General features: G+C 41.5%; 1 protein-coding gene across 7 annotated transcripts; it reads left to right on the top strand.

The window, feature by feature from the left end:
• Positions 1-3,306: 3,306 nt before the first annotated feature.
• ZNF655 (zinc finger protein 655) lies at positions 3,307-20,190 on the top strand. Of its 7 annotated transcripts, none has more exons than XM_019422657.2 (6): positions 3,307-3,437; positions 4,422-4,584; positions 5,750-5,835; positions 6,236-6,362; positions 13,743-13,847; positions 14,385-20,190. In XM_019422657.2, the coding sequence occupies exons 2-6, from the start codon at positions 4,449-4,451 to the stop codon at positions 15,776-15,778; spliced, it is 1,848 nt and encodes a 615-aa protein (XP_019278202.1). In that variant the 5' UTR covers positions 3,307-3,437; positions 4,422-4,448; the 3' UTR covers positions 15,779-20,190. The 7 variants fall into 7 exon arrangements, with proteins under 7 accessions (XP_019278202.1, XP_019278207.1, XP_019278205.1 ...); XM_019422658.2 differs by having other exon boundaries at positions 3,309-3,437; positions 4,419-4,584; XM_019422659.2 differs by lacking the exon at positions 3,307-3,437 and adding an exon at positions 3,453-3,647.
• The last annotated feature ends 374 nt before the right edge of the window (positions 20,191-20,564 follow it).

Genomic DNA, 20,564 nt, shown 5'->3' with positions numbered 1-20,564 from the left:
ATACCTCACCTTTTATAAAACTGTAACTGAGACCTTGAAAGACTGGCACACTCTAAATTCCAAGACAAGTCTGAGCACAACGGAAGACCCACAAAAGGAATAGCCACATGCTACAGAGGGTACCAATGACTAGGTGATACTCTGAGTAACCTTCCAAGCCCTAAATAATATCCCATTCTCTTTGATCTTGCTGATATTGTCAGTTTTCTTTCTACTTCCCCATGACTCTTCAATAAACCACTCGAGTAAATCTTTGCTCCTTCATCACTGACTGGCTCACTAAACTACGGTCCTCCTTAAAGACCTCTTGGTCCTAGAACTTCTACATACTTCCTCAAGTCTCCTTCCAGTGTTCCAAATTGTCTCTAAGAGCCATTACATGGTTATACATTGTTTTTCTTCTTTGTCTAAACCCTGCCCTCTCCCCTTTGCCCCCAAGCCCCATTCCTACACTAAAGTACTTACAAGGTTCAGGAAGATAGGCTATTGAATGCAGACAGCTGGGTATGTTTTTGTATTTATGTAGTGTGTGTGGCAGGGACTGTGGGGGCCTTTATAATTACTCCATTCGTTGCCTACTGATCTACTGGCACAAGGAACTCAAAGTCGCCTGGCTTCCAGTTCACTGGAACATTTAATATATCTTCTAGAAATGTTCTTCCTGAGAATCAGAACCATAACCCAGAAGACTCTAGGTTTGAAGATAGGAAGCACAAATTCCACCAGTGAGTTACTGAATATTATAGTAATAGGGGCCACTCCTGTTTCAACCTGTTGGTTTCTATACCCAAGTAGTCTTTCTATTGGAGACACAACACCATATATGTTATTGGTTCAATGCATATCATTGCATATACTGTATCCTGGAGGACAGCTCCCCAATTTTCCAAGGTGTAATTTAGCTGTGTCTTCAACATGCCATTCCATAGTTCTATCAGGCTAGCTGCTTCTGGGTGATGAGTAAGAACCATGAATTCTGTGATTACAAGTTCATTGTCAGACCTCCTTGACTATAAACTGGATTCCTTGATTTAAGGTAGGTCTAACGGATAAGGCATTCTACAAACCCTCAGATGATGGTGCCTATGGAGACAAAGCAGTCTGGGAAGACAAACCCATATTTAGAACATGTATCAGTTCTACTGTAATATTTTACTTCTTTTGTATCTATTCATGCCTACTGTAATGGTGGACATATGGGAAAAATTAATAAAGTGCTTGACCCTTGGGAACCCTAGTAATAGGGGCGCCTGGGTGGCTTATTTGGTTAAGTGTCTGACTTCGGCCCAGGTCATGATCTCACAGTCCGTGGGTTCGAACCCCACATCAAGCTCTGTGCTGACAGCTCGGAGACTGAACCCTGCTTTGGATTCTGTGTTTCCCTTTCCCTCTGACCCTCCCCCACTCATGCTCTGTCTCTCTCTCTCTCTCTCTTTCAAAAAAAAAATAAACATTAACAAAAAAGTAACATAGTGTAAGATAAAAATTACAAATTTTGTAAGTTGGTTAATTGTTGCCACCTCTGTCATCTGAAGAACTGCTGAAAGAAAATTTTTCTCAAAAGCAAAATAATAGTCTTAAAAAAATTTTTGTTAAGTTTGAGAGAGAGCATGAGCAGGGAAGGGGCAGAGAGGGAGAGAATCCCAAGCAGGCTCTGTACTGTCAGTGCAGAGCCTGACATGAGGTCAAACTCACAAATCTTGAGATCATGACCTTAGCCAAAACCAAGAGTTGGACGCTTAACTGACTGAGTCACCCAGGCACCCTGCAAAATAATAGTCTTACCACTCTTTGTTAGGGATTGATGCCTACGGGAGAGAAATGGACTTCTAAGAGAGTGCCTCTTATTGTCCTCTTACTGGAGCAAACTGCCTGAGTCAGCTAAAACTCAAGACACAAATGCACCACTGCCATAATTTGCTAATAAGGTACAACTTGTGGGGAAATGGCAACTCAGGAAAGAACTCCAAACTTATAGCTATCCTAGAATATTAGAAGAGATGTTAATGAAAAGGAGAAATAATGTGTCATCTATTTTCCCAAGGACCTCAACAGGAACAACAGGTATCACTAGGGAGTATATTTCTGTTCAACGCAAGAAGTTTCTAACTTGCTGTACAGCAAGCCATTGACTAAGCAGTTCATCTTCTGTGATGCTGACTCCCTTGCACCGGATACCGTAGACTAGAGAGATTGTGTCACAGTAGAAAGTTGCATTAGATCAATGACACTCAAAAAGGAAAGAAAGGGTAAGCAGATCAGAACATCCCAGAGACTGATGTAATTTGAAAAAGCATATACGATGCCACACTTTTTTGTGTGTGGATTTTCTTATATTTAATTTGAAATGTCAAATATCACTAAAGGATAATACTTGATTTGTAATCTTAAAGAAGTAATATCTGAAGACCCTTGCGAATCCCCTTTTTTATTCTTTAAGAGCCTTGCCAGGGGCACCTGGGTAACTCAATCGGTTAAGTATCAGACTCCTGCTTTCAGCTCAGGTCATGATCTCAGGGTTCATGAGATGGAGCCGTGAGATGATGAGCTCTGACCACGTGGAGCCTGCTTGCAATTCTCTCTCCCTTTCTCTCTAAATAAATATTTTTTAAAAAAGAAGAAAACTAAGAGCCTTGCCAGTCCCTAGCAGATCCAGGTCCACCATAAGACATCACATTCTGTAAGGATCCAGAAGGTCACAATGCCCTCGGTACTTCTGTTCTAGCGCCTGGCCTGCCTGTCCGTGGGCTCCGCGCTTTACTTATCCCAGTTTCGGCATAGTCCAGTCTCTCTCCACCCCCCCCCCCCCCCCCAAGGAACGCACCTCTCTTCCAGTCTCAATTTCTCTAAGAAACTCCCAACTTCCTCAATGCCCTGTTCCTCTGCCCAAAACATTAATAGACTCCGATCCCACGGTTTTCTGTGGTCCTCATACCACCCAAGAGCCTTCCATTCTCGCTTTAATCAGTGTATTTCGTACCCCTGTACTAGTTCCCCACCTGCTGACTTACAGAAGCGGGACCATTACGTCTGCCCCTCCACTCCCGGAACACGCACGACGTGAGCGGGCCACTACCCCGCGAGGACGCTTTCCCAAACCCGGGGCTGTCCTGGTCATTACTGGTACAATGGCTACAGAGGTTGCCGGCGGGGTCAGCACAGACGAAGGTCAGGGCCAGAGAAGTAAAACGAAGAGCCCCGCACTCGCACGTCCCTGGTACTTACTCCACATCCGGGGCTCTCATCCGGGGCCCTCACCCAGGGGGCCCTCATCCGGGGCCCACCTTCCGCCCACGGCCACGGGACTCCGCCTCCGGAAGTGCCACTGAGAAGCGCCGGCCTCCAAGCGGTCTAGAGCGACCCCGGAAAGCCCAGGGCTGCCCCTAGAGCGAGGGTGTCCGCGACGGGACGGCCGCTCGGCCTGCCCCTCCTTTCGGGTGAGTTCCCGGTAGCAGTACTGGGGTCGCGGCTAGGTTAGGCTCCCGGGGAGGAGGAGGAAGCGCCCGGGAACTCGGTCGACGGCGGTTCCCGTCCCCAGAGCGCTCCAGGGCGGGCGGGCGAGGGCCTGTTTTCCTTCAGTCAGGGTTCGCCCTGACGCCCAGCGAACCGATGGCCCCGCCGCCAGGACCCGGTGACTCTGCCCTGGTGTGAGCTGGGTTTCTGTGGCCCGCCCTCGCCCTTTCGGGATCGCGTCTTCTCCTGACAGGGAAGCGAGAGGAGGGCAGCGCCGGGCGAGGCCTTCTGAGGACTGGGCGCGAGGGCCCTTTCTGAGGGTTGTGGAAGCGGGACGGAAGCCTGTCGCGTCCTTGGCTTTGAAGGACGCCGGCCAAACCTGTTTGAAAACCGCAGCTCTTCCCAGGGTTACTGTCGGGCCAGTGGGAAGCGGTCTGCCCACCTAGTCTGTCGGCGAAGGGTCTGACCCCCTGAGTGGAATTTTGTTATTAGTCAAGCCCGTTTAGTAATTCAAAGTGCGCTGACCGAGCGTTTACCAAATAATTTCTCAGGGGTCTGCTGAAAAAATAATAAATAATCATAACTGGCATACTTTTCTAGGTACAAACTTGAGCCTTGAAAGAAGTTTGCGTATTTCAAATATTTTAAACTTCCCACAGAACTCTATTAAGTTGTACTTTCTTGTTTGTTTGTTTGTTTGTTTGTTTTTTTCTTGAAATATCACAAATTCTGAATTGGTGGAGAGTTTAAATAAACCATACTTGGACCATATGGTTTGGTTCATAGCTATTTGAAACGGAAATTTTTCCATTTTTTTCTTTCTGTTGTTTTGTTTAGGTGGGTAAATCATTTGTAGCTGTTTTTGTGGCGTATCTACAGCATGTCAGATACTTTGCTCAGTCCGGAGGATGTAAAATAATGGGCCGTCTTAACTTGTTACAATAATTTTTCCCAATCTCACCCAGCAGTGATGATCGTTGTCCTCCAGAACAGGGATGGAGGAAATACCAGCCCAGGAAGCAGCAGGATCAGCAGTTGTCCAGTTTCAGTCTTTGGGGAGCCAGCCTGAGGGTCTGTCCCCAGAGCCTCAGTTCGCGCAGGACACCGACATGGAACAGGAACTCAACGGGGGTAAGGCAGAGAGAGCCCTTGAGTCCAATTGAATGGGAGTTGCAGTGGGGCTCCCGGGCCTGGTACTTAGGAGGCCAAGAACTTCGATAAGAAGATGGCCCCCAGGGTGTCTGGAAGGGAAGGACAGATGTGACTCAGTTCAGTCCTGGTCTTGGGCTCTTATATTAAGGACAGCCTCTCTTTCTTTAATAGGCAGAGTGGTGGCATTCACTCTGCTTTAGCTATTTTTCACTCGTCCAGCCTTTTACTTGATCCCAGATTCATTTCTAGGATAATGCTGCTTTTGCTGCATCTCACAATCCTCGCCGCCTCGCTTTTACTTCCTCTTAGGTTTAGGGCCCATCTCTCCCCCTGTTCCTTTCACTTAGTTTCTTCCTTCCTTGATGACTTTGCGAGCTTTGCCACCTGCCATTCTGTTGCAGCTGCAGTGTTTGTGACTAATCTGATTTTGGCCAAAAAAACCAACCATTTAATTCCTTGGTTGAGCACAATGCGTGGACACACATCACATATTGACTCCACAGTCACATCTTTATGTAAAATCGTATAGATAGGTTGATATGTCTGGTACTTTTTTTTGTTTTGTAAGAACCTTCTCTGAGATTACATGTGGCCAGCTGCAGTGCCCGAAATAACTTACGTGTCAGCAACTCACACTGCGAGTGCCACGGCGTGTAGAGTGTTGTGGAAAGGATGGTGAGGAAACAGGTGACCATTCTTTATTCTTGGGAGCCTTACGTGCTGGTCGTAGAGACAGTGCCAGTTCACATAAAGGCATAATGAAATTTACAGAACAGGGTCTGGGAAAGCGTCAGAAGCTGACTAAATAACCTCTGCCCTGGACAAGTCACTGCAAGTCTTTATGCTTTGCTTTGCCCATCTGCAAAACAGGTATAGTGCTTACCCTTCTGTTAGAGGAATGTCCTGTCATGAGAGTAAAGTGAGATATCAGATTTCTTAAGAAAATCCTGTATCAGGTCTAAATGTGGGTAAGGAGGGCATTCCAGTGCTGAGAAGGAGCAGAGTAGACGCACTCAGTACCTGATAAATGTTGATTGGTGTTACTAGAATGTTGATGTACAGAAGGGTCCCACTGACTCCCTCTTCTGTCAGGGAGCCCTGGGGAAGGGCTGCTCTCACTCTTGGCTCCTTTCTCCTCCCTCAGCTCCACCTGTTCCCCAGGTGCCTGCTCTTCCCCATGAGGGAAGCCCAGGAGACCAGGCAGCCACGCTCCTGCCAGCCAGGTACCAGGTGAGCTGAGGAACCCTCTGCTTTTCCTCAGGGACTGTTGCTACTGATCGAGTGTGGCCCTTCCCTCAACCCATCCGTAAACCCTGCCTGAATTTTTTTTTTCAATAGCAGACCCCAATTTGGAAATTGATCCTCTTCAGAGACCTGGACTTCACACAAACCACCTTCCCATCTCCCCACCACCACCAGTAAACACTGTTCCTTCTCTATCCCTGGTGCTGTGATGGGCATTTATTAGATATTAAAGGTTATGGAACTTATTCCCTAGATTCTAGTCTCTTCTCCCTCCTCCCCAGCTTTGCTACACAGTGGACACCCTCTTTGTGTCATCTCCTTCATTTTCTGGCCATGATGCTCTAGTGGCCTCATTCCCCAGCGCAGCCAGGCTGTATTATTTCAGGAGTTTGTGACATTCGAGGATGTGGCTGTGCACCTTACTCGAGAGGAATGGGGATGCCTGGACCCTGTTCAGAGGAATCTCTACAGAGAAGTGATGTTAGAGAATTATGGGAACGTGGTCTCAGTGGGTAAGGACTTTCTTATTATTCAGTTTACCTTTTAGGATTTCTTTACTTCCTTGGTTTCTGAGGAGGTGTGAGGTCTCTGAGAACGTAGAGTGTGGCTCAGATTCCAGGTCTTAGAACCTCTGAATCCTCCATCTTCAAGGTCATCTCCTCTGGGAGTGGGTTTTCTTTGGGGGTTTCAAGATGAGACATTTTATTCCTTATTTGTAATTAATGATTGCTGCTTTTGTGGGACATCTGTTCCCTGTTAGAAAAGGGAAACTTGCTTGTGCTTGGCTTAAGTTCTTGACTTCCCTGTCTTTTCTTTTTTTATGAGAGAGACCCTAGAGCCTCCCAATCCACAACCACTTTCTTTCTTGGTAATTCATTGTCTCTATATCTGAAAGCTTTCCATTTTCTTTGGAAAAAGAAATGCTTTTTTTTAAGATAGGCTAAAATCCTTGTTGAATAATCCCTCACCTCTTAACATCCCTAAATTCACCTCTAAGCAGGCAGAGTTGGAGAGATTTCATTTAAAGACCTGACTCACTGTGAGTCTATTTCAGTGAGTCATCCAGATGGTAGTTCTAAGTAACCTCACCCTGGGCAGAAGTATCAGCTTTAAACTGAGTCTCTCCTGGGTCATTTGGATGGTACAGTAGGCTGCTGGGCTTAGGCAGCCTGTAGGGCTATTGGCAGCCCACTTGATTTGAACATCCCCCCTTTCCTCCTTTTTTGCCTGTCTCTGCTGCTTTTTTTTTTTTTAATGTATGAATATATTTAATCACACTCTTCTTTTCTCTCTCTCTCTCTCTCTCTCTTTCCCCCTCTCTTTCCCCTCCCCCCCCCCCCCCCTTTTTTGGCTTTGCCTATGCTGGTGCCATCCAGGGTGTTCCTTTGTCTCCTTGATTACACTCAGGATTAAAGAAGTCTTGTTATCTGTGGGGAGGCAGTCTGCCCACTGGAAGGTTTTTAGTGTGTTTCCCATTCCTGGCTCTTTGATCTTTGTAGGCATACTTCTCCGCCTTCCTACCACCCGGATTCATAGTGTGAATTCCTGCCCGGCCCTGAGTCATACCCAGGCAAGTGCTTTCTCTGGAGAAACACTTGCAGTTCTTTCAGCAGGAATCTCCAAGAGATGGCCCAGGTATCGGCTTCCCATCGATATTGCTCGGCCCCGCTCGGAAACTCCTTTTCCACGATTGTAAGATATTAACACTTGATCGATGCTCTCAGGATGCCATCACTATGTAAAATTGCAGCTCCTCAGATGACCTTTGTTAAATTTCTGAAGGGCCGAGGAGGCCCTCCGTTGCAGCCAGATGCATTTTGAACCTGAGTTATGAGTTCATTCGTAAGCCACGGTTGGTGGTCATCTATTTGTGTTCTGTGAAACCACAAAGTTCAACTCCAGCTCTTCAGTTATGATCTTTTCATGTTATTTTAGAATGTGGGACATATGCTGTGCACTGTTCTTTTCTGAGTGAACGTGACCCTGCCATTTCTGTTGCCTAATTTTCCTGCAACCCCTGGCCTTTCCTCATATTTAACACTCTAGTCTTCTCCTTTATGTCCCTGTGGCCCCTTCCAAGGCCCTGCCTTTGTCTCCTTTACTCTTTGTGGTGCTATACAGATTGATGCATTTATATGACTTTTCCGGATCAAGTTTTCCTTAGCTCTGTCCTTCACGGATGGGAGATGGGAGGGCAAAAGAATTGAATTTCCTTATTTCAGGGTATTAAACTGAATGTATATTTAACAATTTTGTAAACTGTAAAGTGATATGTAATTGTAAACTACTGTTAATTTTATCTAATAATTACATAATTTCCAACAGTTAACCTGTCTACTTTTTGGAGTAAAAAAAAAAAAACTTCTTAGCACTTTAATCAGCCTAATAGCACAGCATGCTGTTGGACTGAATTTTTTTCTCTGTCATCTCTGCACATATACAGGACGTGCATGCACACTCACACCTAATGGGTACAAATGCACACAAGAAGCCCTCCTATTCAACTTGCTTTGGTGACCAAGTCAGCAGCATCTTTTTAGTAATTTTTAAAAATTTTTTTAAATCTTTTTTTTTGAGAGAGAGACAGTGCAAGCAGGGGAGGAACAGACAGAGAGGGAGACACAGAATCTGAAGCAGGCTCCAGGCTCCGAGCTGTCAGCACAGAGCCTGACGCGAGGTTTGAACCCACGAACCGTGAGATCATGACCGGAGCTGAAGTCGGCCACTTAACTGATTGAGCCACCCAGGTGCCCCGGTAATTATTTTTTACAAAAATTAGGAGATGCTTTTCATTTTTGTGGGCTCGGCAAACTTCACCTGAAGTTTAAGATTTTACACTTAATTAGCTTAATGTTTGGTGTTGTAGAATAAGGACATTATAATTCAGTCCCTGACTTAGCAACCCCACTATCAAGTTCTTTTTCCCATGGCAGTAGCTCAGAGTTGTATTTGCAGCAGACATCAAAACTTTGTTCCTTTTGGATAAGTGCTTCTACTATAAAGTAGTAAATATACAAAGTATGAACAGCTGAGCTATAAAAAAGTAAGTAAAAAATCAGACTTTTCATTACCAAATCTAAAAAGAAGCGTATTCTATTGACAACGAGTGGATTACTGGCTTGAGGGTCACCAAAGGGGAGTCATTTGTGACTTAGTTCAGGAGACCAGGAAAGCGGTCTGGATTCCATTTCACACAGAGGCAGTGTGGGCAGGTGCCTTTTTAGATAACATCATTGGAAACATGCTTATCAAAATTCTGGTTGTTGATAAGTTGATAAATCAGGAAGTGTTTGACACATACCTTTTACTTTTTTTTTTTTTTTTTAATTTTTTTTTAACATTTATTTTATTTTTGAGACAGAAAGAGACAGCATGAATGGGGGAGGGTCAGAGAGAGGGAGACACAGAATCCGAAACAGGCTCCAGGCTCTGGGCTGTCAGCACAGAGCCTGACGCGGGGCTTGAACTCACGGACCGCAAGATCATGACCTGAGCCGAAGTCGGCTGCTTAACCGACTGAGCCACCCAGGCGCCCCTACCTTTTACTTTTTGAAGTTGATGTCATGAGGACAAAAATGATTTTGTATAGAATGTCTTTTACTGCCAGTCTATTTGCTATTTATTGAGGAGTCAACGTGTTACGAGGTACTGTACATATCTCATTTAATTCACCATAACCCTGTGAAGTAGTTATTATTCTATTTTATACGTGAGGAAACTGAGGCTCAGAAAAGTCAAGTGATCCGCTCAAGGTCACAGCTAGGCTTAGGACTCAGATCTGATTCTGACACTTAGGCTCTTTTTCACTATTTTACCCCTTAGAACAGTTAGTCCAACCGTATATAGAGTGCTTTTGTGTGTGTGTGTGTGTGTGTGTGTGTGTGTGTGTGTGTGTGTGTGTGTGTGTTTAATGTTTATTTATTTATATTGAGAGGTAGAGAGAGAGAGAGAGCCCGAGCTGGGGAGGGGCAAAGAGAGGGAGAGAGAGAATCCCAAGCAGGTTCTGCACTGATAGTGCAGAGCCCGATGCAGGGCTTGAACTCACAAACTGTGAGATCTTGACCTGAGCCGAAATCAAGAGTTGGATGTGTAACTGCCTGAGCCACCCAGGCGCCCCTATAGTGTTTTTCATATTCTTATGGCTCTAATACTCTGATGACAATTAGAAGTAGCCATGAAAAATTGGACAGAAGTGCATAAGGCTGTACAGTTTGGGAACAGAAAGAGCATGCATTCAAAAGAAAACTGTGTTAGGGGTACATTCCACTAAAATAGGTATCTATGCAAGAATAATACTGCTAAGGAGAGATTTTATTTGTGTATTTATTAAGGACCAAGAAGAAAGGCATAAAGCTTCCATGTGGCAAAAATCTTAGCATAACTGGTTCAGGCAACAAACCAAATAATGAGGTAAATTTTAAATGTTATTTATCCAAGGTTCTGTTTAAATTCAAGTTAGTTAACATATAGTGTAGTACTGGATTCAGTTAAATGTTATTTTTAAAGACCAAATTAAGTTAAAAATAAATCTAATTGGAGAACTGTAAAGTTTAAATAGAATTAATCAAAAGGCTTTAATAAAGTAATTTTAGATAGGAAAAATTTAAAGTAAATGCATATTTTGAAAGCCTAGAGTTTTGACTTTAAAATTTAGGAAAAAGCATTCAGATCAATGACAAGAAAACCTGCCTTCATGCTTCCTGTGGCCTTTAAAATGGTAGATTTGGAAAGAATGTAAATTGTGAAATCAGACTTGGGTTTATCTTCCCAACTGTGATACACTGAACAAATTATTTAAACTGATAATGATTATCTTCATCTATAAAACATGAAAAATAACGTATGCCTTTCTGGGTTTGTGCCAGGGATTAAATTAGATTAAATTACGTAAGTACCTGGCTAATAGTTACTTACATGCTTTTTTGGAAAGGACTGCAAGTGATATGAGATATAGACCAGATTTTTATATATTTTTTTATTTAACGTTTATTTATTATTGAGAGACAGAGAGAGACAGAGCATGAGCAGGGGAGGGGCAGAGAGAGGAGGAGACACAGAATCCGAAGCAGGCTCCAGGCTCTGAGCAGTCAGCACAGAGCCCGATGCGGGCTCAAACTCATAAACCGTGAGATCATGATCTGAGCCGAAGTCAGATGCTTAACCGACTGAGCCATCCAGGTGCCCCATAGACCAGATTTTTAAATACAAACAAATTTCAGGAGCGTGTTTGAATTATTTCTTGATAGGGGAATTTCCTCAAATTGAATATTGCTTATACTGTTGCCAAGGAGTTAGGATTTTTATTATAAGGAGAGTTTTATTTCTTTGACATTAAGTGATCTTTTTTAGTTTCCTTTTAATTGGAACATCCACGACTCCAAATCTGTTGGATCTTGGCTCTCCATGTATTATTCTAATAACTTTCTCTGTTATTTTTATTGTTTTCACCCTTTACTCCATCGTCAATGTGTTGGTCCTCTGTTCTCTTTCTGTACGAATTTTGGAGGAAGGATTTCATTCATAGTCATTATTTTTTTACTAGTAGATTATGTAAAAGCCAGGCTCTGAAATAAGACTGGCTTTGAGCCCTAGCTTCACCTGTCATTGTGACCTTGGGCAAGTTACTTAACCTCTCAGTCTTCATTTTTTTATTTGGGAAATGGGTATGACAATAGTTTCTACTTTGTAAAGTTAGGATGAGTATTAAGTTAGTGAAAATTTGTAAAGTTCTTCGTGTGGTACTTTGCACCTACGAAATGAGCAGTAAACCTTAGCTTAATATTTTAATGATACTGATGATACAGGTGACTTTAAGTCTATTTCAAACCCTGTTCACTCATCTAAACTGTGGTCTTGTATTTCTAATTGCCCAGCAGGCATTTTCTTTTATACCTGACTGCATTACATTGGACACAGTCTAAAATCAAATCCTTCTGGGGTCCCTGGGTGGCTCAGTCAGTTAAGTATCTGACTTTGGCTGAGGTCGTGATCTCACGGTTTGTGAGTTAAAGCCCTTCATTGGGCTGTCTGCTGTCAGTGCAGAACCCTCTTCAGATCTTCTGCCCACTTCCCCACCCCTCCCCCATTCATGCTCATGCTCACTCTCAAAAATAAATAAACATTAAAAAAAAGTTAAAAAATCAGGGACGCCTGGGTGGCTCAGTTGGTTAAGCATCCGACTTCGGCTCAGGTCATGATTTCAGGTTCGTGCGTTTGAGCCCTGTGTCGGGCTCTGTGCTGACAGCTCAGAGCCTGGACTGTGGTTTGGATTGTGTGTCTCCCTCTCTCTCTGCCCCTCCCCTGCTCACACTCTGTCTCTCTCTCTCAAAAATAAATAAACATTAAACAAATTTTTTTTTTAATAAATAAAATCAAACCCTTTTTTCCACATTGTTGTGTGTAGGTGACGTAGGTGTATAGAGTAAATAACCAAAATTTGCTTCAGTTATCAAATACTTAGAAACACGTTAGTTAATACTGAGTTAAAGTTGCAAATTATGTTGTCAGAATTCTGAGCAAAATATTTGCTGCTTCATGCCACACTAACTTTTTAATTTGAAAAATTATTTCATTTGGTATGGAGGACCTTAACTAAATAAGCATCCAAAAGGGGAATAGACTATTAATGCTCAGCAGGAATTCAGAAACATAGTAAAGCCTTTCTTGTATCTGTTCTCATCTGCCTGCTCATAGGCTCTCACATGGAATCTCAAGAGGACAGCTGTTGATTTGTAATATTTTCCAGGCCCAGTGCCCTTTTAGAAACACTGGTTACCTGTTACATGTTAACACTAGGACACAAAATTGGCATTCAATAAGTAGCTTTTAAGTAAATGAGCCAAAAGAAGTGCAAGATAGAAGATATATTGTCGCTGCTAATGAGAGTTTGTAAATAAAGTAGGGATGATAATTCCTGAAACCAATTAAATAAAAGTCCATAAACTACATTTTATAGTGACATGTCAGGATAAGAGAACAATAACAAATTGTGTAGATATTCAGTAAGTGGAGAGGAAGGCTTTTGGATTTGAGGGGCTTGAGCTAGACCACCTCGTATGTGTGCCACAAGAAGCTTTCTGGGCTGAACATGTATAAAAACTGCCCCTTTAGTACTATAATAGTTCTGCCCCTCAGGATCAGACTGCTTCTTGCTTTTACTTTGAAAGAGATTAGATCCTAGCAATTCATTATATAAGCCAGAAAAAGACCGTTTTTGTGTGGAAGTGCACTTTTATTGCACTTTCTTCTTTAATATCACATTATAGTTAGTTTGTATCTGTCTCTAGGTACTTTGCTTATAGGAGACACCCCATAGATGTTTGTCGAATAAACAAGAGTGTAAGCTCCTAATGGATAAGAATGTGTTATTTTTTTGTTTCCTCATGTGCCCTGAAGCAAATTGAGATTGGTTCTTAGAGCATTTATTCAGTCTTCACTGATTCTGTTGCTGCAGTTTAGCACACCACACAATAGGTGCTTGAGTATTCACTTTCCTCCAGTCCCGCAGTTATATTTTGATGACTTCCCTTTTGACCAGGTCTCATATTTGTAGACCAGGTCTAATACAAAGGTTGATCTATAGGCAACAGCTAAAGAGTGAAAATGATCACTTCTGTGAAAACACGTAAACACCCTTGCACAGATTCCCTTGTCTGAGTACTATTTAAATGAAAACCTCTCCCAAAGTCATCAACTTGCCCTGTAATACACCCATTTCTGGAGCACCAATAGGAGATCCTTGTAGAGGATCTTTGCCCTTCTCACTCTCCAGGCCTTCCCTACTGTCTTGTGAGAATTTACTTTCTCTCCATTAGCCATTAGTTAAGAGAAAAAGTGGCTGGTGTAGTATCTGGGGATAAATTGCCACATCCCATTTCCTTCTCTATGAGCAGGATTTCCATTTCCCAAGCCTGATGGGATCTCCCAGCTGGAACAAGATCTACAGGTCTTTGATCTGGAAACTAAGAATAGAGAAGTCTTAAGAGATGACTGCTCAGGTGAGTAAGGTAGAATCAATCAGATGGAATTAGTAGGGAAATAAGAGTCCAGTTGTGGAGCCAAGTTGTAGCCGCTTTGGCAATCAGAATGAGCTCGGCCTGTATACCAGATGGAGAGAGCTCCTTCCTTTTCCCTTCAGTTTTGATGACTTCTTTGCATTTATTTTATCCCTTGTCATCCACAAGTTGTACTGAGTCCCTGCTCAAGTTGCTTATCTATAATTCTTTTTGAACTATTTCCCTGCTATCTCCTTTGAAACACCTTAATTGACTACCTTCTTGCTCTGCTGAAAACCCTGTTTGCACCATACCCTGAACCATTTGGATACTACATCACTGCTCTTAGTCATGCCCTTATATCTGCTGTTGAGATTCTGTACGAGTACTTCTGAGTAAATAAACTCTCATTTTAGTAGATTTTAGATTAGTTTTCTCATCTCTGAGGGTTTTTTTTTTGTTGTTGTTGTTGTTTGTTTGTTTTCCCCTAAGCATAGGGTACAGATTACATTTGCATTTTCTATTTATATATTGAATCAGATGGAGAGACCAGAGAAGAGAACAAGCTGTTGATTCCTAAGCAGGAAATTTTGGAAGAAGTACATTCATACAAAGTGAGAGTAGGAAGACTCAAAAAGGATATTGCCCAAGTTCCTGGGACTAGAGAAATGTCTAAACCTGAGGACAGATTAGAAAGGCTTCAGGAAATCCTAAGGAAATTTCTCTTCCTGGAGAGAGAGTTTAGGCAAATAACAATCAGCAAGAAAACCTTCACCAGTGAGAACAATGAATGTAATGAACCTGAAAAAAGCTTCAGTCTGGACTCTACCCTTGATACAGATCAGAGAGTTCTTAGAATACAGAATATTGATGACATTGATAAGTATGATATGGGCGTAAACCAGAATTCAGCTGCTGGTAAACATGAACAAATAAATCTAATACAGGATGTTCAGAGTAGTGAATATAAGGAAAGCTTAATGGATCTCTCCCACCTTAGTAAATGTGAGAGCATTTCTGCCACTGAGAAATCCTATAAATGTGATACATGTGAGAAAGTCTTCCATCAGAGCTCTGCCCTTTCTAGACATCAGAGAATTCATACCAGAGAGAAACCCTACAAATGTAAAGAATGTGAAAAATCTTTCAGTCAGAGTTCAAGTCTTAGTCGACATAAAAGAATACACACTAGGGAAAAGCCCTATAAATGTGAACCATCTGATAAATCCTGTGAAGCATCTGATAAATCCTGTAGTCAGAGCTCAGACATAACTCCACATAAGAGGATTCACACTAGAGCAAAATCTTATAAATGTAGTAATTGTGAAAGGGTCTTCAGTCGTAGTATACATCTTACTCAACATCAGAAAATTCACAGAGAGATGCCCTGTAAGTGTACTATATGTGGCAGTGACTTCTATAATACCTCCTACCTTGTTGAACATCAGAAAGTCCACTGTGAAGAGAAAGCCTATGAATACAATGATTGTGGGTTGACCTTTGTTAAACATCAAGGAAGTCATCTCAGAGAAAAGCCCTATACGTGTAATGAATGTGGAAAAGACTTCAGATTGAGTTCCCATCTTATTCAGCATCAAAGAATTCACACAGGAGAGAAACCACACAAATGTAATGAATGTGGAAAAGCTTTCAGTCAAACTTCATGCCTTATTCAGCATCACAAAATTCATGGGAAAGAGAAATCCTATGAGTGTAATGATTATGAGGAAAGTTTCAATCATAGCTCAGATCTTGTTCTTCAACAAGAAGTCCTCTCTAGAGAAAAGGCCTTTGATTGTGATGCATGGGAAAAGAACCTCAGTCAGAGAGCACACCTTGTTCAACATCCAAGAATTCATACCAAAGAGAAACCTTATGAATGTGATGAACGTGGGAAGACCTTCAGTCAAATTCAGGCCTCCTTCAATATCTGAGAGTTCATACCAGGGAGAAATCATATATGTGGTGAAGCCTTCAGTCACAGCTCAACCTTTATTCATCATCAGAGAATACACACCAGAGAGAAACCGTCTGAATGTGATGAATGTAGGAAAACTTCATCAACATCTGCAAACCCATACCAATGAGAAACCCTACCAATATATTGAGTGTGGTAAATGCTTCATGCTGTTTTCATACCTTAGTCACCATTGAAGAATTCATACTGGAATAAAATTCTGCCACTGTAATGAATGTGAAATAGCCTTCAAAGAAACTACCTTGTTCAGCATCAAATTCATTCCATGCAGAAAGCCTATGAATGTAATAAACATATGCACATGGGAAGATTCAGTCATATTCCACCCCTCATTCAACATCATTCCATACCCAGGAGAAGCCATTTGAGTGTAGTAAATATGACAAATCTTTCAGTGAGAGTTCAAGTTTTTTTTTTTTTTATCCTTAGAAAGTCCAGACTAGAATCTAATCTAATGCAAATGGAAAAATTTACCATATTTCAGGCTTTACTCCACATCAAAATACTGGAGTGAAAATTTTATATAAAATTGTTAATATATAGCCCTGATCTTTTTCATTGCAGAAGAATATAGTCTGAGAAGTGACTTGGTGAATGCAGTGCTGTTTCCTCATGGCATTCTTTTATTTAATAGGTGGTGTACGTAGGTATATAAACTTTATTTATGGAACTCATTTAAGCTATTTTTAAAAATATGGCCTATAAATAATTTTATTTTTCCTCAAATTGGTTCCTGTTATAGCTTCTCTAAGATATTGTTAATACACCAATGTACAAACATACTAACTTCTGGAAAGTAGCTCGTTTAGCTTTTTCTGCTGTCCTCAGCCCAAGATTTTTTCAAAACAGACTCTTAGGTCTGCTGTTTCCTGAGCATCCTACTTCCTATTCCTTTCCAGCCACAACACTTGGATTCCTGTTGATTTCTCCATTCTCTTAGCACCTTCAAATGATGGTTTTCTAGTGTTAAGCTTTTCACCAGCAGGTATACCGTCCCTACTTGATGTTGCTGTCTTCTTTCCTAAAGTTGAAGCATCTTCCTTTAAAAAGAATTGGATTTCCACGTCCTGTCCATCCAAGAGTTTGAAGGATTCTATCTCCCATGTATTTGGGGCAGGCAGCTAATAAATACTTTCAAATGACACCCACATTCTTAGCTGCCTTGTCTGCATCCACGGCCCTCTAATAAGAGATGATAAGAACATCAGGGAGCCAACAACACGCCTGGTGGTCTAGCTGCATTCATTCAGCGCCTAATCTGCATGGTGAAGTTTAGAACTATCTTATATACTTCTGTTGAAGGCCAGCAAAATGCTCAGGTCTGCTTTTGATAGAGCAAAATATAAAGAACATATACAAAAAAGTCTGAGAACTTCATAAGGGAATGCAACTTTTCAAAAAAGATATTGCTGTTCTTAGGTAATATCTCTAGAGAGAGTATTTCAAGAGAGTGTCAGGTCTGTTCCTGGTAAAATTTTAATTACTACGCTTGCTTCTTTATCTGTTTGAATTTTTGCCCCCCAGTCTCCCTCATCAATGCAAGACGGTATTTGAAGTGTGGGAGCTTTGTGTATAATTGTTTATTCATCACATTTTCTGTATTATACCAGAGTCCACATACCATATAAAAGAACTTGGGTTTTTTGATCACAGATGTCGGATGTCCAGAGTTCAGGGTCACTGTTAACACTTTGCCAAGAATTCATGATTCTTTAGGTGATGTCAAAGCATTTTATTGTATTTTGTTATATGTTTCCATCTTAAGCTTCATAACATTTTGTGAATTAGACAAGTGTTATTTAACATTCTTTTTGTCATTCCAGCAAGTGAGGCCTTTGTGATTCAGATGTTACAATATTCACTAGAGATCCTCAATAAATATATAAAAATCTATTGCTTATTCTATTAGCCTCTTATGGCTAACCTCTAGGATAGTTCTACGACTATATTTTGCCGCTTAGCCATCAGCAAGCATAGGATCTTATCAGGGCAAAGTAGAGAACTAAATGAATTGATTTAAATGTAAAAGCAAATGAAAATGCATGTTACTTTCCTTGTCTATGAATGTGTATCCCTTTATGTACAGAGACCAGTGGTCACTTCTGTTAATTATGAAACAGATTAATCCCTAAATAGCAGAATATGTAAAAAATCACATGTATGCAATTGGTTTAGGAATGTGCTTTTGTACTTCCACTTGAATAAAGGTGTGTTTGATACTCAGAATCTGTTTCAAAAAATATCTAAAGGCCTCAGCCAGAAGCATTTGAAAATCTTGGAGTCACCTTCCTGGCTGCAACTCACTTCCTTCCAGAAACCTGCTTCACAACAAGACTGGATCACTCTCCTTCATACTGATACAAAGCTTGCTCTTCCACAGACTTCTGGAACAAAGTCTGAATGTTTAGGGTCTTAAAGGTTTTTCGATTGGGATGTTGTTGGCACATAAATAGACTGAGGTTTCAGAGAGCTAGGCAGAATAAGTAAAACGTTTAAAAAATGAGAAACCAAAATAATCCTCAAGGAGAATTAACTTGTCTCTTTAAGCTTGCAATATTTAATCAGTCCAGTATGAGTCTGTGTTCTTATTCTTTTAATCTTGAAGACTGGGGAAGGAAGAGACAAAATCTAATAGTTAAGGTACATCTAATTTTATCTGTCTTCCATCTGTCCACCTACCTACATGTATGTGTATGTGCATTCATATTCCAACTTAACTGTCACAACAACTCTGCAAGGGAACTAGCTCTGTATTCCAGAGGAACTGAGGTATAGAGAGGTTGAAGAACCTGCTAGGGTCAGTCAGCAAGTTAATGGCTCAAAGGCCTGACTCCCAAGCTTCCCATCATCATGATGTTGGTATTAGACATCGCAGAACCTGGAGAAGTTTTCTTTGGTAGCTTTCCATTCCCTGTTACATCCTCAGTGATTGACTATTATCAGTTTGCAGTTGATCCTGAATGCTCCCAGAGCTGTCTGGGATACTAGGAGACAGTACCTTTGGGGAGCTAGTCAGAGACCCTGCTCCCTGAAACAGGCTTAGATAGTTTTGTCAATGACAGGCCACAGGTCAGAGCTCCCAAATTCTTACCTCCTGTCAAGGTACCTCCACGCCCATTACTAGATTTATATTTACTCTTCTCAGTGCCCAGAATATGCTTTTTATCCTGCTAACTGGAATTTGCTGATTGATGGACTTGTATTCTTAGGTTTACTATCACTTCTGGTTAAATTATAGCAGTGGAGTAAAGTGGGTAATGGGAAAATCAAGTTTGATTCCTAGGTTTTTGGCTTGAGCAAAAGAGTGAATAGAGGTAGACTAGACAGATGGAGACCACTGGAAGAGGAAGGAGCAAGGGGAGGATTTCAGGCAAAAGAGAGCATGTTGTAAGGGTTTCAGATGAAGGACTATGGCATCTTTGAGGTAATTAAGCTCTCTGGAGTAATGTCTCACCCTAGGAAGTGGGATGTAGGCAACTGAGGAAATTTAAGAATGAAGTTCCAAAGAGGTCCCTGAGGTATCATAACTGCAAAGCACAATGGGATTCCCACATCTGAAAATGTAATCTCAACGATTCTTTTCATTCATTCAGTAATACTATTGCCAGGTGCTAGGATATTCAGTAGTAGTAGCCTGTGGGTACAGTTAACATACAGGAATCAAACCATTAAGCAATGAAGACTAAAGCAGATTAGTTACCAAAGCAATGGCTTTGGAATTAGACTTACCTATGTACTTTGTTGTTTACTAGCTGTGTGACTTTGGAAATTTTACTTAGCCTCCCTAGTTCCCTCATCTGTACAATGGTTAACAGTAGCATGAAAATTAAATAAGATAATGTAAAAGGTACTGGTCATCTATTAAGTGCCAAAAAGTTACTATAAACACCAATATAAAAACCAGTGAACATATAAGTGTTTGGCATAAAATCGAAAAAAGGGAACTAACTAAGGAGCAAGCAGTTAGCAGTGCAGGACTAGCATTGTCCAGGGGAGTACCCTGGATTTGGAGAGCTTAAATATGAACTTGAGAGACCATCAGGAATCCTAGACTGGTAGGAGTTGCCTCCCCTTAGGCACTCCTTACTGGAGTCATCAAACTGTGACATCTGTCTCTTTTTGCTAACATTTGTATCCTAATGGTATCACATCTTACACTCCCTTCAAAAATTCAAGTGCATGGAGGAATGAGTGTTTAATCCCAGACCGGAAGGATGATTTCAAGCAGATGGTGCACTGTACAAGTCAAAGAAATACTGGAATTTTTCATTTTGCTGATGGATCTCATTCACTCTTCACTTTTAGAAAATGGTTAACCTCTTATATTTGTATTCCATCCATGTTTATAAATTTACAACTTGGGCATAATGACAGTGTCTGTCTTTCTTTCCTGCACTTGCTCATTTACAAATCTCCACTCCATCTAACCATTGTCCTTCCTGGGCGCAGTTTGACTGGACGCTTTGGTTTGAACGGGCAAGGGTTCTAAATGCTGCCTTTACTTGCTTACTGAGTCTGCAGTTTCTGGCACTAAAATTACAAAAAGTACAAACTTCATGGGATTGTCGTGAAGATTAATGAGATAAGGTCAGTTTAAGTACTCCATAGCTGGTAACTGCTATTTCGGAGTTTAGCAGGAAACTCCCCTTATCATGAACAAATTTCCCTAACATCTTTACTGTTTCAACACGTCAAATATGCCCCTGGCAAACTCCGGGCACTGTAAGCTCTTTGAATCTTGA

The sequence above is a fragment of the Panthera pardus genome, unplaced genomic scaffold (genome assembly GCF_024362965.1).
Source record: "Panthera pardus isolate Hobbes unplaced genomic scaffold, ASM2436296v1 HiC_scaffold_4, whole genome shotgun sequence".
Lineage (NCBI taxonomy): Eukaryota > Metazoa > Chordata > Mammalia > Carnivora > Felidae > Panthera > Panthera pardus.
Note: the sequence above shows the minus strand (reverse complement) of the source record. Positions and strands in the feature narration are given on the sequence as shown.

Excerpts from the sequence above, each read along its gene's own strand:
- ZNF655 (XM_019422657.2), top strand. The coding sequence starts at position 4,449 with ATGGAGGAAATACCAGCCCAGGAAGCAGCAGGATCAGCAGTTGTCCAG. Across the intron at positions 4,585-5,749 it reads GGAACAGGAACTCAACGGGG|CTCCACCTGTTCCCCAGGTG; the intron begins GTAAGGCAGAGA and ends CTCCTCCCTCAG. Across the intron at positions 6,363-13,742 it reads TGGGAACGTGGTCTCAGTGG|GATTTCCATTTCCCAAGCCT; the intron begins GTAAGGACTTTC and ends CTCTATGAGCAG.